Source organism: Mustela putorius, unplaced genomic scaffold, assembly GCF_011764305.1.
Source record: "Mustela putorius furo isolate JIRA1106 unplaced genomic scaffold, ASM1176430v1.1 tig00000275_pilon_pilon_pilon, whole genome shotgun sequence".
Classification (NCBI taxonomy): domain Eukaryota; kingdom Metazoa; phylum Chordata; class Mammalia; order Carnivora; family Mustelidae; genus Mustela; species Mustela putorius.
Genome location: NW_025421341.1, coordinates 14,837,288 through 14,850,524, shown reverse-complemented (window position 1 = coordinate 14,850,524; position 13,237 = coordinate 14,837,288). Strand labels below are relative to the sequence as shown.

The 13,237-nt window shown below is 39.0% G+C and overlaps 1 protein-coding gene across 1 annotated transcript in view; it reads right to left on the bottom strand.

Annotated features, from left to right (window-relative positions):
• Window positions 1-3,339: 3,339 nt before the first annotated feature.
• The window catches only part of UNC80 (unc-80 homolog, NALCN channel complex subunit), a 227,933-nt gene continuing 218,035 nt past the window's right edge, over window positions 3,340-13,237 (bottom strand). Inside the window, 4 exon segments of the mRNA XM_045078694.1 lie at window positions 3,340-5,497; window positions 6,314-6,513; window positions 7,099-7,210; window positions 8,118-8,199. Of these exon segments, the coding sequence (XP_044934629.1) occupies window positions 5,231-5,497; window positions 6,314-6,513; window positions 7,099-7,210; window positions 8,118-8,199 (661 nt within the window). The 3' untranslated portion in view covers window positions 3,340-5,230.

The window sequence follows — 13,237 nt, the reverse complement described above, 5'->3', positions numbered from 1 at the left end:
CAGCTGCCCGCCGGGAGGAAGTCCCGCCTCCCCGGGGGTCGGGGCTGTCCGCCCAGGGGGATGGGGGCGGGGCCTCGCCTGCAGGCCTGTTCTTTTCTTTGACCTTCCTTCTGGCAATATAAGCGTTTTAGATTTCCCAATCCTCACAGAATTTGAGTTTTTTAGATTTTTTTGATTTACATCCTCTGCAGTTCCCTTTCCCCGGCTCTTGTTCTCACTTCACTTTTTGCTTCCCTATAGTTTGCATCTGCACTGCTTTCCTCTCCTCTCCAGCTCTTGTGCTTGCCTGGGTGGCTCAGTGGGTTAAGCTCTGCCTTCGGCTCAGGTCTTGATCTCAGGGGCCTGGGATCCAGTCCCGCATCGGGCTCTCTGCTGGGCAGGGAGCCTGCTTCCTCCTCCCTCTCTCTCTTTCTCTCCCTCTCTGCCTACTTGTGATGTCTGTCAAATGGATAAAATCTTAAAAAAAAAAAAAAAAAAACCCACAACAAAGGGGCGCCTGGGTGGCTCAGTAGGTTAAGCATCTGCCTTGCTAAGGTCCTGATCCCAGGTTCCAGCCCAGAGTTTGAGCTCCCTGCTCAGCCGGAGGTCTGCTTCTCCCTCGGCCTCCCCATCCCCCACAGGGTTGCGCTCTCTCCCTCATGGCTCATGGTCTCTAATAAATAAAATCCTTTCTTCTCATCTCCGTTCCCTTGAACTCCTCTGAAGAGGGGAAGGAGTCAGATTTAGGGCAGAGTCCTCTCCCTTCCAAGTGCTAACTAGGTAACCTGGCAGTCACTCCCCCCTGTCTCCTAATTCTCATCTGTTAGGATCCTCCCAGTCTTTAGGGTTGTTACAAGGGTTAGATAAGTGAATCCAGGTAAGGCAGCCAGCTTATGATATCGGGCTCAGTACAAAATGTGGTGGTTATTATTACTCTTCTTCTGGGCTTCCAGCCCTCATCCTTACCTAGTTTTTCCCTCTCAGTAATTCGGTGACAAATTGTAATATTTATTTACTATCCAGACACAATCTGGAAGAGGATAAGAGTGTCTGTTTCTCTGATAAATGTGTCAAGGTCATTGTGTCAGGACCAGACGAAATTAAACCACTTGGGGGGCTAGGGGGAGATTTAGCAAGAGCATAGCTTAGATTATAGGGAATGGGCACTTCTACTCTATACAAAAGACAGCTGATGGTAACTTGGCTTCCATGGTGGTTCTGGCCACATTCAGAGGGCAACCAGTTTGTTCATGTTCCTCCCAGGAAATCTACCAGTTATTCCAGTATGTCACAATCTGAGCAGAGAAATCAAGCTGGGTACCCATTTTCCCAAGTGGCCCATCCTGCTTTATTTGGAAGGATATTGGTGGAAAGCTTGAGTAAAATGGAACTCCACCGGAGCTGGAGGGAAGAAGTGGAGAGTGTCTAAGTGAAAGGTGACTTGGAGCCAGACTGTGGGGGTTAAAAAGAGACAACAAGGCACACCCACGCCAACTGAACACTTTTCTGAATGAGCTAACCTATTCCCTATGTCAAGAAATGAGAAATGAAACTTAATTAGGCATCTTGAATGTTTTTAGCTTTATTTTATTATATGTGCATATTCAAACACAGAGGTCTTAATATCTTTCATAAATATCTTTCATAAACGTTTCAGTATTTATTCATATGCATTTTTTTCCATGCTCTTTGGTCATTCAGTATTCATAACAGACTTCAAAGTCATCTGAGGGAAGTTGGCTGTGTAATCACTCTTTCGTTTTTACCTATAAAATGGCTAATAAAGGATTTGCATCCTGCAGTCACAGTGGCTATTGAAAAATATGGAGGTACATTGATCTGTAATGCTAAACGATCCTGAAATAATAGAAGCAAATTTGTCGTAAGCTTTTCCAAATACATTCTGCCCTTGTTTTTATTGTCCTGAGTGTCAAACCAAACTTTGTTTCTGAAATGCTGCAGTTTAGACCCACTAAAGTAATGAGGAAGTGGGACTTTCTGCTCACTGCCAAGACAAGGCCATGGAATTGGAAGTGTGAGGTCATAGGGCAACAGCATAACTCGGTGTGATAGCAGCAAATTCCAGAGACTTCATAAAGTATCCTGTATAACTTGAGGAAGGGTATTTAGTTTGCCTTTTGGACTATAATTCCATTTATCACCCTTTTTCCCTGTTGGTCCCTTTAAATACCCTTGTCTCATCTTAGATGGGCTTAGAGCTAGGCAGCAGAGTGAAGAATGTTCTTCACTGGCTAAAGGGACAGATACTAAAGAAAGGAGGAGATGTCACCCTGCCTAATGTTCTCTTGCAGGCCTGAAAGAGCAAGCCAGTTAGTACCAGCCTGTACAACAGGCCCTAACCAGACAGCCAAACACCATATATATATATATTTTTTTTTACCTTCACTATTGTCATGCCCAATTATGCCTTTTGATACTGTGGTTCTCAGTGACTTGTCCCAATGCACTCAATAACTCAGTTTCCTTTTTGGAAAAAATCAAATAACTTATCTAATAGAATTATAAAAAGCAGCAAATACTGAAAAATGAAAGTAAAATGTTTTGTTATAGAAAATGCTGTATCCAGGATTTGAACTGCTTTAATTGAATCCAGGTAGTATAAATCTATGCCCACTATAATGGGTGATACATATTTATTCTGAGGTCTCTCAAAAGATAATTTCAGAAGAAGCAACCTCTTGGTTCAGTCCAATTTTTTATACATGGGTGGTAGGTACCTGTGTTGATTTTCCTTTAAACAAGATAAATATCATTAAGCATCAAAACTTAAGAAATAATCGAGTATGACCAATCTGTATTTATCATATACAATAATTTTTAGTCATATACTCAATAATATTTTCATTACAAAAAATTGTTATCTTGAATTTTTTTCTGATCTTCCCCAACTGTTTTTTTTTTTAATAGTTATTCTTTCAAAGTCCAGGTAACAGTACTCCTGAGAATACATCTTGAGACAATCTTATGCACATACATATAAATACTTTATCAATTACACATAAACATTCAACACATTACATTCAACACATTTAAGGGCACCTTAAAAGGAACAGATGCACACATCTGCAAAACCTCAGTAGTCCCAGTATGAAAACATTCCCACTCTATAAGGCCCTGTTTCTCAGAGTGGAGGCTTTTTTTTGCAAGGTGCAACAACTTAGCTTATTAAAAATGTTTCCAACAGACTTCCATAACACTAGAGTGGAGGAGTCAGGCTGAAAGGCAGACAGGCCAGTATCATCATGTTCAAAACAGCCCAGTACTTTCTAAGTACACATAAAGTTATTTAGAATTCTCAGATATTCAACAATCTTCCTTGACCTCTTTACTTTTTAAATATTTGATACAATTATACATGGAGAATTTGGATCAAGAATCAAAAAACTGGAACAAAGTGCACACATATATAGAGACTCATATAGCCCAGACACTCGTAATTACCAAACATAAGGCCTCTAACACTAATTGAGCAGCATAATTTTTAACAGGCAAAATACATCAGCTTAGAAAGAATCATAAAACCACTTTATATGTATATTTCTGCACTTGAAAATTAATTCAGCATTAAGTAAATATTCTGAAAATTGTGTAAAACATTAAAGGAGGCCATACACGACCTCTATTTTCTCAAGCTTTAGATTTGAAATTTTTCATTTTGTCCGTTATCTTTAACGCACAGATATCTTTCATTCTCTCAGTAAATGGGACCAAACCCCCAAATTCTATTTGAAAGTATAAATCACAACCTAAGCAATACCTATTTAATAAGCAATTCTGACAGAAAAAATAACTTTCCTTTGTGATTTGGGTGACTTCAGCAGGTCTTCTCTCTTTATAAACATACTTTTCATAGTCAACATAGTTGAAGTTGAAGCATACAGAATGTGTTTTCAATTCATTGCAATGTAATCAAAAGCTGTAACTTTAATTGGAGTACTAGAAAAATGCACGTGGGCATACACACACGCGCACGCGCGCACACACACACACACACACACACGTGCATACATACCCCACACCAATTTAGGTACATATATGGATTTTTATAAGTTTAGTACTTATGTAACAGTTTTCTAATGTAAACTGTTAAAATTTTGAAATTCGGTTTTGAACTCTATGATGCCAAGCCCTACTACAGGATTAGTAACACTCTAGATAAGGCCTCATGAGCCTTCTAAGTTTTATGCTTTTCTTGACATAAAATACACAAGCTGACTGTCTATGAAGAGATTGCTCACTTTATAATTTTTCCTCATAAACGTAGATGTCTAAAGGATCATAGGAAAATTGTTAACATTGAGAAGAAGTTATTTTATTGAACCAACTCTAACAATAATCTTAATATCTGAAAATATGCCCTCAAGGGCAGGCACAGGATACTGAATCATATTTTCCAATATCTCCTAATCTTGGCATTAATGTGGTCATGGCTAGAAGTAGGAATACCATCTCTTTCTAGCTATTATATTTACATTTAGTTTTCATCATAGTATTGGCTGTTTAGGTTCTTAATTCAAAATTATGTCTGATTCTTTTTCAGAATATTTTCTGTCTAATGTGGTTGTGAAATGGAATGATCTTAGGGCATTAGCATTTTGATTTACAACATGCAATGTAAATGGTGGTTGAAAAATAAATATTGAAAAATCCACAGCTTTAAAAATAGTATTTTTTTCCTTCTTGTAAATGGCTGTATTGTTGATCAAAGCAAAAATGGCTGCAGGCTTATTTATTAGTCTTCTCAAACTAATATTTTCCTTATTGATCATTTTTATGTAAATTGCTATTCATACAGCCACCTGATTTAACACTTTTGAAACTATAAAAATAAACATTTGCATGAGATGTATAATGTGAGTAATCTCAAAAATTGCATTCTCTTTAGAACATATTATTTGTTAAGATTCCTAAGTAAGCAGCTCCATAATAGTATATATTTTTAACTGCTCAAGGCTTCTTGAATCATAAACATTGTGCAGTGAAATGGCTCTTTCCTCTTAGTCTTCCCTGGTTTTTATGGTCTTCACACAACCAAATTATCTTAGCCATTGATTTTTTTAAAGATGCTTATGAAACGTGCGCATTAGCAGCAAAATCTACTGAGATTTGTGTCACCCGTTGGATGTAAAGTGCTGTGTTTTCATCTTTTCCAAGCGAAAGTGTTCACCTTTTAGCAAAGCGATCCCTCCTACATCTTGTCTACACCTGCCACTCTTAACAAGATCTGCAATTAAACAGGAGACTCATCTAGGTCTCCGTCAGTCTCCCGCAGCTCGGTGGGCGTAAGCGTGAACTGGCTGGACAGCAGGGGGTTCTCCATGCCGTGTTCCTCGCGGATGTGGAGGACGGTGTCTCCGTGCTGTAGGAGGATGGATGTCTCAAGGCCTGTGAATTCATCAGGATCTGAGAGTTGCTCAGAGCGGGGGCCGTGGGCTGGAGCACCTTGTACTTCTGCGTCCTCTTTCTTTTCTCCTTCTTCGGTGGGGAGGGGCTCACTCTGTCATCAAAAGGATCATAGAAAGGCAGGATACGTGGGAGGGAAGAGGATCAAAAATGTCATTGTCTACCTGAAGCTGGGCAAGGATGCACACGGCCAGTCCCAGCTCTAGCTTCGGCATATGCAAGCTTATACGAATCCTTTAGCCATATGGACCCCTTCCACCTTGCAAGCCTGTTTCCTAAGCTTTCGCATGACTGTATCTTTTTGCCCTGCTTACCTTGGAGACTGTGAGGATAAGAGGAGATGATGATGTTACAAGGCTTGCTAACCATTAAACACTCTACGAACGTGTATAGTAATATTGCCCCTTAGTTTTCTTTAAGTGCCACTGGGAAGAACATGGGGCCTATGGGAATTTGTTTATAAAAATTGGAAGAAGAAAAAAAAATCAAAACAACAAGAATAATATCAAAAAGATGGGGAAAAAGATTGGAATAGAGGATTCCTCTCATTTCATAGGATAGAGACAGCTATTTACAAGGTTCCAAAGGGGAAATTTATTTTCCTTTTATATTGAACTATCTTTCAACAGGTGTCATAGCATGGTTTTCAATGGTTATTTTAGTTGCAAAATATTTTCTTTTGGGTTTTTCATAACAAAGAATCCCAAGATTTCTCTTATTACTTCTTAAGTAGATATATTCCTGACCATATGCATGCTCTTGTTCATGACAACAGGACTGTTGTCCGTCTGGGTAACAAAAGGTTATAGACCCAGACTTCCACGACATGGGATAAATTTGCATATCCACGTTGTTCCTAGGCACACTGTATGAAGGGGGCAAGCCTTGCCTGTGTCTTTAGAGCCCTCACCTGCCTGGGAGACAGGCTGTGAAGATCAGCGACTACAATGGCAGGGGAAGACGTGAGGACTGGTTTGCCCATTCCTTCCGGCTTCTTAGATGGGGCTGGACTGCAGCCTTGTGGCTGGCCTGTGGCGGGAAGTGTTTCTGGAAGGGTGGCAGCTGGCTCCGGCTGAGCCTCAATGAAGGTCACAGAACGTTTCTGGTCCGCTGTAGGTCAGAAGTAAAGCAGTAAATAGGGAAAAAATATATATATTGTCCAGGGCTTAATAATTAGCTTTAACCTGGCTTTTCTTTGTAAAGGCTCTGCTGGCTTATTAATAAAGAAGAGCATATTTGACTACTATGTATATGTTTTGATTTCACCTTCTTACAAAGAGTAGAATTTGGGTAGAAAAAAATCAGTTTTACATAAATGGCTTAAACAAGATTTCCATCAAGCATTAGGTGAACTTGGTCGTCACTCATAACAGCCACCAACAAGACTTAAAAGTTCCTATCATTCGTTTCTTTGTCTTCAGTAAGACATATAGCAAACTCAGTTCCTGACTTGGGTAAAGAAAACACAACCTGGTAGAATCAAATGTCATAGCATTCGTGGTTTACACTGGACTCTTCCATTTCCCTAGACTTACGGGGCTGCGATAGAAAGGTGAAAAGCAGGAAAGGCACTAAAGTGGCCTGGGAAACTTCTTCCCTAATGCCGAGCATGAGCTCCGGGTCTGCAGACCTTCCTGACTGAGTTCCATGACACAGAGTCAATGATATAGTCAGAAGGGACACAGGAGGCCTCACCAGATGGCTTCGTTTTAGGTTGAATACTCCTGCGAGTGGTTGACAGCCGAGCCCCGTGGTGGTTTTTGGGTTCAGTCTGTGTCTTCTGACGTGACAGTAGAGGACGTCTTAGCTAAAGAGAATAGGCAGAATAAAGCTGGCAAGAGGGCACTAACTGCCTGAGAGGAAGCTGTGTTCAGAGAATTCTGACTCTGGTGTATTCTTTCCTTTAAGGGTTTCCGTGGATACCTGTATTCGTAGCTGATAAAATAAACTTCTTTCTGTATATGGAACACTGAGTATTTGAATCTGGCATTCCCTTTAACCAATTCTATCTCCCAATTATTAGTCCTTTAGGTATCCATTAATTAACATAATTTAAAATAGTCAATGTGATAATTTCAGGATACAAAATTAATAAGTATTGCTTATCGATCAGCTTTTGCTCATCTAAAAGTTGTAGCTAACCGCGTGATAACTCTCAAGGCGAGGTTGTTGAAAAAATTTCAGATGCTGAGAAAGTGTCTGGTATGCAAATGTTGGGGAGCTCCCATCGAAGCGACTGTACAAAGTCTCATTGAAATTTGTATGTAGAAATAGAGGGACCCCATCTGAGGAAATGTGCAAAGATGATCTTTACTTTGATTTTGATTTTAACCTGAATCATTAATCTTGAAATGAAGAAGAACGGTCTACTGGGTCTATGCCTCTATAGAGAAACAGGCCTTACATCAACTTCCTAACAAATCTTCCTTGCTCAGAATGTTTGGTTGGGAAAGAAAGTTTCTGGACCTGGGACAAAGAGAATTATAGGCCTGCTTATGCAACTAAGGAATCAGCTTTAGTAGTAAGAAGACTCAAAACTAAAATAGAAGCCAATCTCTCCGCTTGCCCAAGTACTTACATTTTAAAGTTGCTCGGTACTGCTTATTTCAGGCAGGGAGAAGGCAAAATACGGTCTTCATGTACGTGGGCATTACAAATTAACTAGAGCTTCCGTTTCATAGGATGACTCTCCTGCCCTTTCTGGGTCTGCTTACCTGCCTCAGGCCCCTCTTCCTCCCCAACGGCTGCTGAATGAGGAGGTTCTGTTGGCCAGGTTCACTCTGGACACTTGCCACCCTGTCAAGCATCAACAGTGTTAGTGGACCGCAGAGAGGGTACAGACGACCATCCTCGGGTGGGTGTTAGCCAAAACCACTTCTATGAAACAGTCACTTCAAAGATACCATTATCTTTGAAGGAAGTTTGGGAAAGTATCCCTGGGATGAAAGATTTCAAGGGTTTGGGAGGGAGGACGAGGCCTCGTAGCCCCAAGCTGCCAAAATTGAGATTTTGTTTTTAGTCACTGATGCCATGTCTATCATCCAACAAAACATTGGTTCGATCACACCCCTGGTTTGGAAGCCACCAAAAGGTTAAAGATGTCACATTCTAATCTCAATTTTTTTTTTTTCCAAGGGGGAAGGGAAAAGGTGGTGACAAACAAACACAAACAACTCTATCACATGAATGGGAACACCTTGGTTAAAATTTCAATTTAAATGAAAATAAGATGGACAGATATCAAACACATCAGACACAGAATCCATTTGGGTGAAGGGGCACATTCAACACATGTTTGCAGCCTGAAGTCTCTGTGACTACTGAGTAAGTGAATAGTCACATGGGTAGACAATTAAATGTTTTTAGGAAAAGATTTTAGATTTAGAAGGCCGGCAAAATAATCAAGCTATCAGAAGAATTCAGAAACTTATCAATCGAGTAGCTGCACTCAAACACATTGTGCAATTTATAAAAAACAAAAAGCTGCTCCCCCCAAATTTACTGTGTATGCATGTATTTTATATGCAAAAATGATTCCTGACCGTGGTGGCTACTTCAGTGTTGGGTGAGGCTGAAAATACTCTCGTGGGCGCATGATCCGTTTTCATTCTGCATGCATGCATAATAGGCATTTATAGCGGGAACGGCGGTGGAGAGAAGAAATGTTTTGTGCCCCAGAGAACACTGTAACCCAATGGATGATGCCATTGTGCTTATTTGGTTAATGGGCAATTAATTTCTGTTTTGCCTTTGCAAAAGGAGAGTCATCTACAAATTGTCTTTAGAGTAAAATATTCCACAGAGGAATGCAGAGTCAGCAACGGTCCAGGAAAAAAAAAAGACTCTATTCATTCATTTCCATTAAAAAAAAAAAAAAAGAGCTATCTAAAATATCTAATTGTAGTTGTAGAGAAAGAAATTGGTGGCAGGATAGACAATCAGATGTTTTCCCTGTTATGTTAACAACTGGTTAACCGTCACGTGGGTGACAGTCATATTTGTCATTTGTTTTAAAAGTCTTACTCATATATCTACTAGATGAAAATCAAAGATTCCCAAATGGAGTATATCAAAGTTTTTATGAAATAGGGATATCATTATATCATAATTATACCATTTGGGATACACAGTACAGAATTCCATAAAGAGTCCCCAAAACAGATGCTTTTTAAACTTTCTTGTTCTAGTTAATATCAAGTTCAAAAGATCAATATACATTATTTTTATACATATGTGACCTTCCTATGAAGATGGAAAATTATTCAAAGGAACAATGCAATAAATTCTGATAAGCAATCCAGACTAAGTTGCTGGCATGTTTGAAGTGACATCTCCTTATTAATTATATATTTTAACATGTGCTTTAAGTTCAAAAGAGTATTCAATCACCATATGCACAAGAGTAGAAACAAGTTTCTCCCAAACACCAAGCAAAGCTTTCTTTGGGATAGTTTCTTCGTTGACATCTACATGTTACCTCAGTTCCCTTGGCCGTAAAGGGAGGTTAATACTTACCACCTACCTCCCATTAAGGTCGAGAAAAGAAGTTAGTTGATGTAAAATGGTTGGAGCATGAAAAGGGATGTATATAGCATGCTTCTTTGTTTGACGTTAGCTATTTGTAATGAGTTTATTGCTTCTAGAACGCTAAAAGGAAGTGGGTTATAAAATCTTTTGAAAATAATTGGGCTGAGAAAATGAAATTGAGGCAGTCCACTTGTCTTGTTTTTAATTCAGTAATCCGGAGTTGTGAGGAAAAAATGGTGCAAGAAAACAAATACACGTTACTGGGGGAGTGTTACATGTCAAAGCATAATGGGAGTTTCATGATGGTTATTTTGAGAGAGGATCATAAGCATCAAAATTTTCTCTATGGATAGAGAGGCTTATATCTAAGAAATGAATCAAGTTTACAGCTTCAGTAATTAGCTGTTCTATATATAAATGATAGAGCATTTCATCAGTGGAATGCACGTATCAAAGATGAAATTACAGAACATATCCCTGGAAATAGCATATCCCTGCTAATACATTATATTCTCCCCAAAAGAGATGTACTGGGGACATCAAAGTCCGGCTGAACTATGTGCAGTTAGAGCACATTAATAAAACAGCCAGAAAAGTTCAAAATGGAAGTAATTCTTGCAGAACACATTACTTTCTCTCAGGTCTATATCAAATTGCATATAAAAAGTAGTTTCAATTTAGTTTCAAATTCTCTCCAAGTCATGTACTATTTTAGTCATCTGTAGGATTTATGATTTGTGACCATAAGAATGTACAGTACTAAAACCAACCAGGAGAAGACCAAGGTGTTTGCCCTAACTGCCTCTCTAAAGTAAACTGCTTTCTTGAAAATGTTGATCTTGAGAATGAGAAATGGTCGATTTTCCACAGTTAATAATTGCTTAAAATGATAAAGAGAAAAGGAAATAAAACATTCTCAATTGAAGCTAAAATTATCCTTTGTATTTTGGAGTCACTGAAAAACATCACTATGGCAAACCATACAATGATCCAGATTTTAGGGAAGGACATGCATTTAGGGCTTGTCAGAACTTGACTCAACTGTCTACGAAAAACAAAAACACCTTACCCAAAATGCAAGGAAGTAATAAGCTAGCGAAGTTCAGACCATGTTAGGAGAACAATTTTCGGCACAAATTACCTCTTTTTCTCTGTTTCAGCCTGAGGGCCTGGAGTGTAGTGTAGAAATATGTATGCATCTCCTAAATAGATATATACCTAATGGTACTTTTAAAATACTGGATAGGTGGATAAGCATTCAGTAATGTAATAAAAATGTAATAATAATTCATATTATTCATCTAAAGTTATAAAAAGTGTGTAGATTGAGACATAGATATATTTCATAAATAAAAAATTTAAGTGGATGCACTAGGTAAGACTAGCACATGGAAAATGAATTCATATTTTCATTACCTCTACCTGTGCCTTTAGGTTCAATTTCAATATGGTTAGAGAAATATAGAGGTGGAATACAAGACACAAAGCATAGCCATTTACCCTGAGTGACTGTCTTATGATGGGAATGCATAAAGCCAGCACCAAAGGAGCCATAAACTTACATTTGTAGAGAACAGGGAAATAAACAGGAGACAAAATTCGACTTTTCCCTTTCCCCATAAAAGATCATCGTTTAAAATTTACTTGGCCTCCACAATGTCGCAGAGTAACGATTCCTGTCCCCTCAGAAGTCCTTCTAGCTGGACCAAGAATCAAATTAACATGAGACAGAATAACAGGAGAAAATCAAATTTCATAGGTTTAAGTACGGAGAATCCACATAGACATGGACATTCCAAAGACAGTCAGGCAAAATGACATCTCCATGTCATTCCGAACTAAGGAGAAGGGCTTGGGGTAGGGATTTCAGAAGCAAGGAAGGCACTTTGCAGGGTGACAAGAAGAGCTGGTGTTTGGTAATTTGATGTTTGCCCTACCTACCATACGGATGGGTCCACTCAGATAAAGTTGATCTCGTTTAATAACCCTTATTCTGGGAAAGTCCCTCAACATAGAGTCTGCTGTGTGGATAAGAGAAGGACAGAAATTTCTCTCGATGCCACAGGGTCTCAAGTGCTTTCACCTCAAAATAATCCATATGCCCAAACGGCAGACTTTGGGGGAGTCTGTTCTGACCCCTCCCTCAACAACATTGAGAAAATGCATTTTAAATGCCACAGAATTTAGAGATTAATGGCTAGAATCAGAATAAAAAGGGAGGATCATCTGGATCTCAGATAGCCAGTAAGAGCTGAGGCAGCATTGGCAAGGACATATCTGTGTAACACAACACATATTTTCTTAGCCGGTCATTCTCAGTTACACGAGAAAGGTTTAAATATTTTTCTAAGTCCTTGGAATGGACTTGCCAAGTTTTCATACTTTGGAAACGTGGATGATCATGATATGGGTTCTACTAAATAGGTTATTTTTATTTTGTCTCACCCAGGCTACATAGTCTTGTTCAAACTGGAGCCACATTCTTATTTTTCACTGGGATTAAAACTACCCTTACAAAATCAAATAACATTATGATCTCTTTTTTTAAAAAAAAAATAAGAGTTGATTGTCAATTCCTGTCTTTCAAAGTATTCTAACGTGTTCGAACAAAATCTGATTTTCAAGTACAAACATCCAGGCCAAGTGCTTGAGTAACTTCTGTATGTCTAATTCTTCTGGAGAAAACACGATGGACAGTGTGTGTAGCTGGGGGCAGGACCAGGGACGGAACCTCTGCAGTGCGTTTATATGCCTCTAAGAGTAATAGTCTCAACAGAAGAGGATGGGATACTCTTTTTTAATGTGTTAATTTCCAAAAGAAAGAATCTTTGCTCCATAGAATGGTGCTTCTAGGAGGCTGATACCTCTTATGATAAATATTTAAAAGAAACCAGATAGTACAGGTTAAAAAAAAAATCCTGAAAGAAATTTTCAAAAGGTCTACATAATTTTTATTGGTTTCTACCTATTCATCGGGTCACCCTAGTTATTCTGGTCTCTTCCTCATTTGTCCCTCAGGCCAACTTTTCCCTTTCACCTAAAATAAATGCTCTTTCAAAAGCACATCTCCAGAACATTTGCCAAAATGTGGGAGTTAGGAGAGAAGCAGGGTGTATTACTTTCCTTTGGGCATGATTCCTGGTATTCTTTTTTTTTTTTTTTTTTCTGTAAGTAGGCTCCACAACCAGCATGGATCCCAACGCTGGGCTCGAACTCACAACCCTGAGCTGAAGACCTGAGCTGAGATCAAGAGTCGGACATTTAACCAACTGAGCCACTCAGGACCCTGCTTCCTGGTTATCTTTAA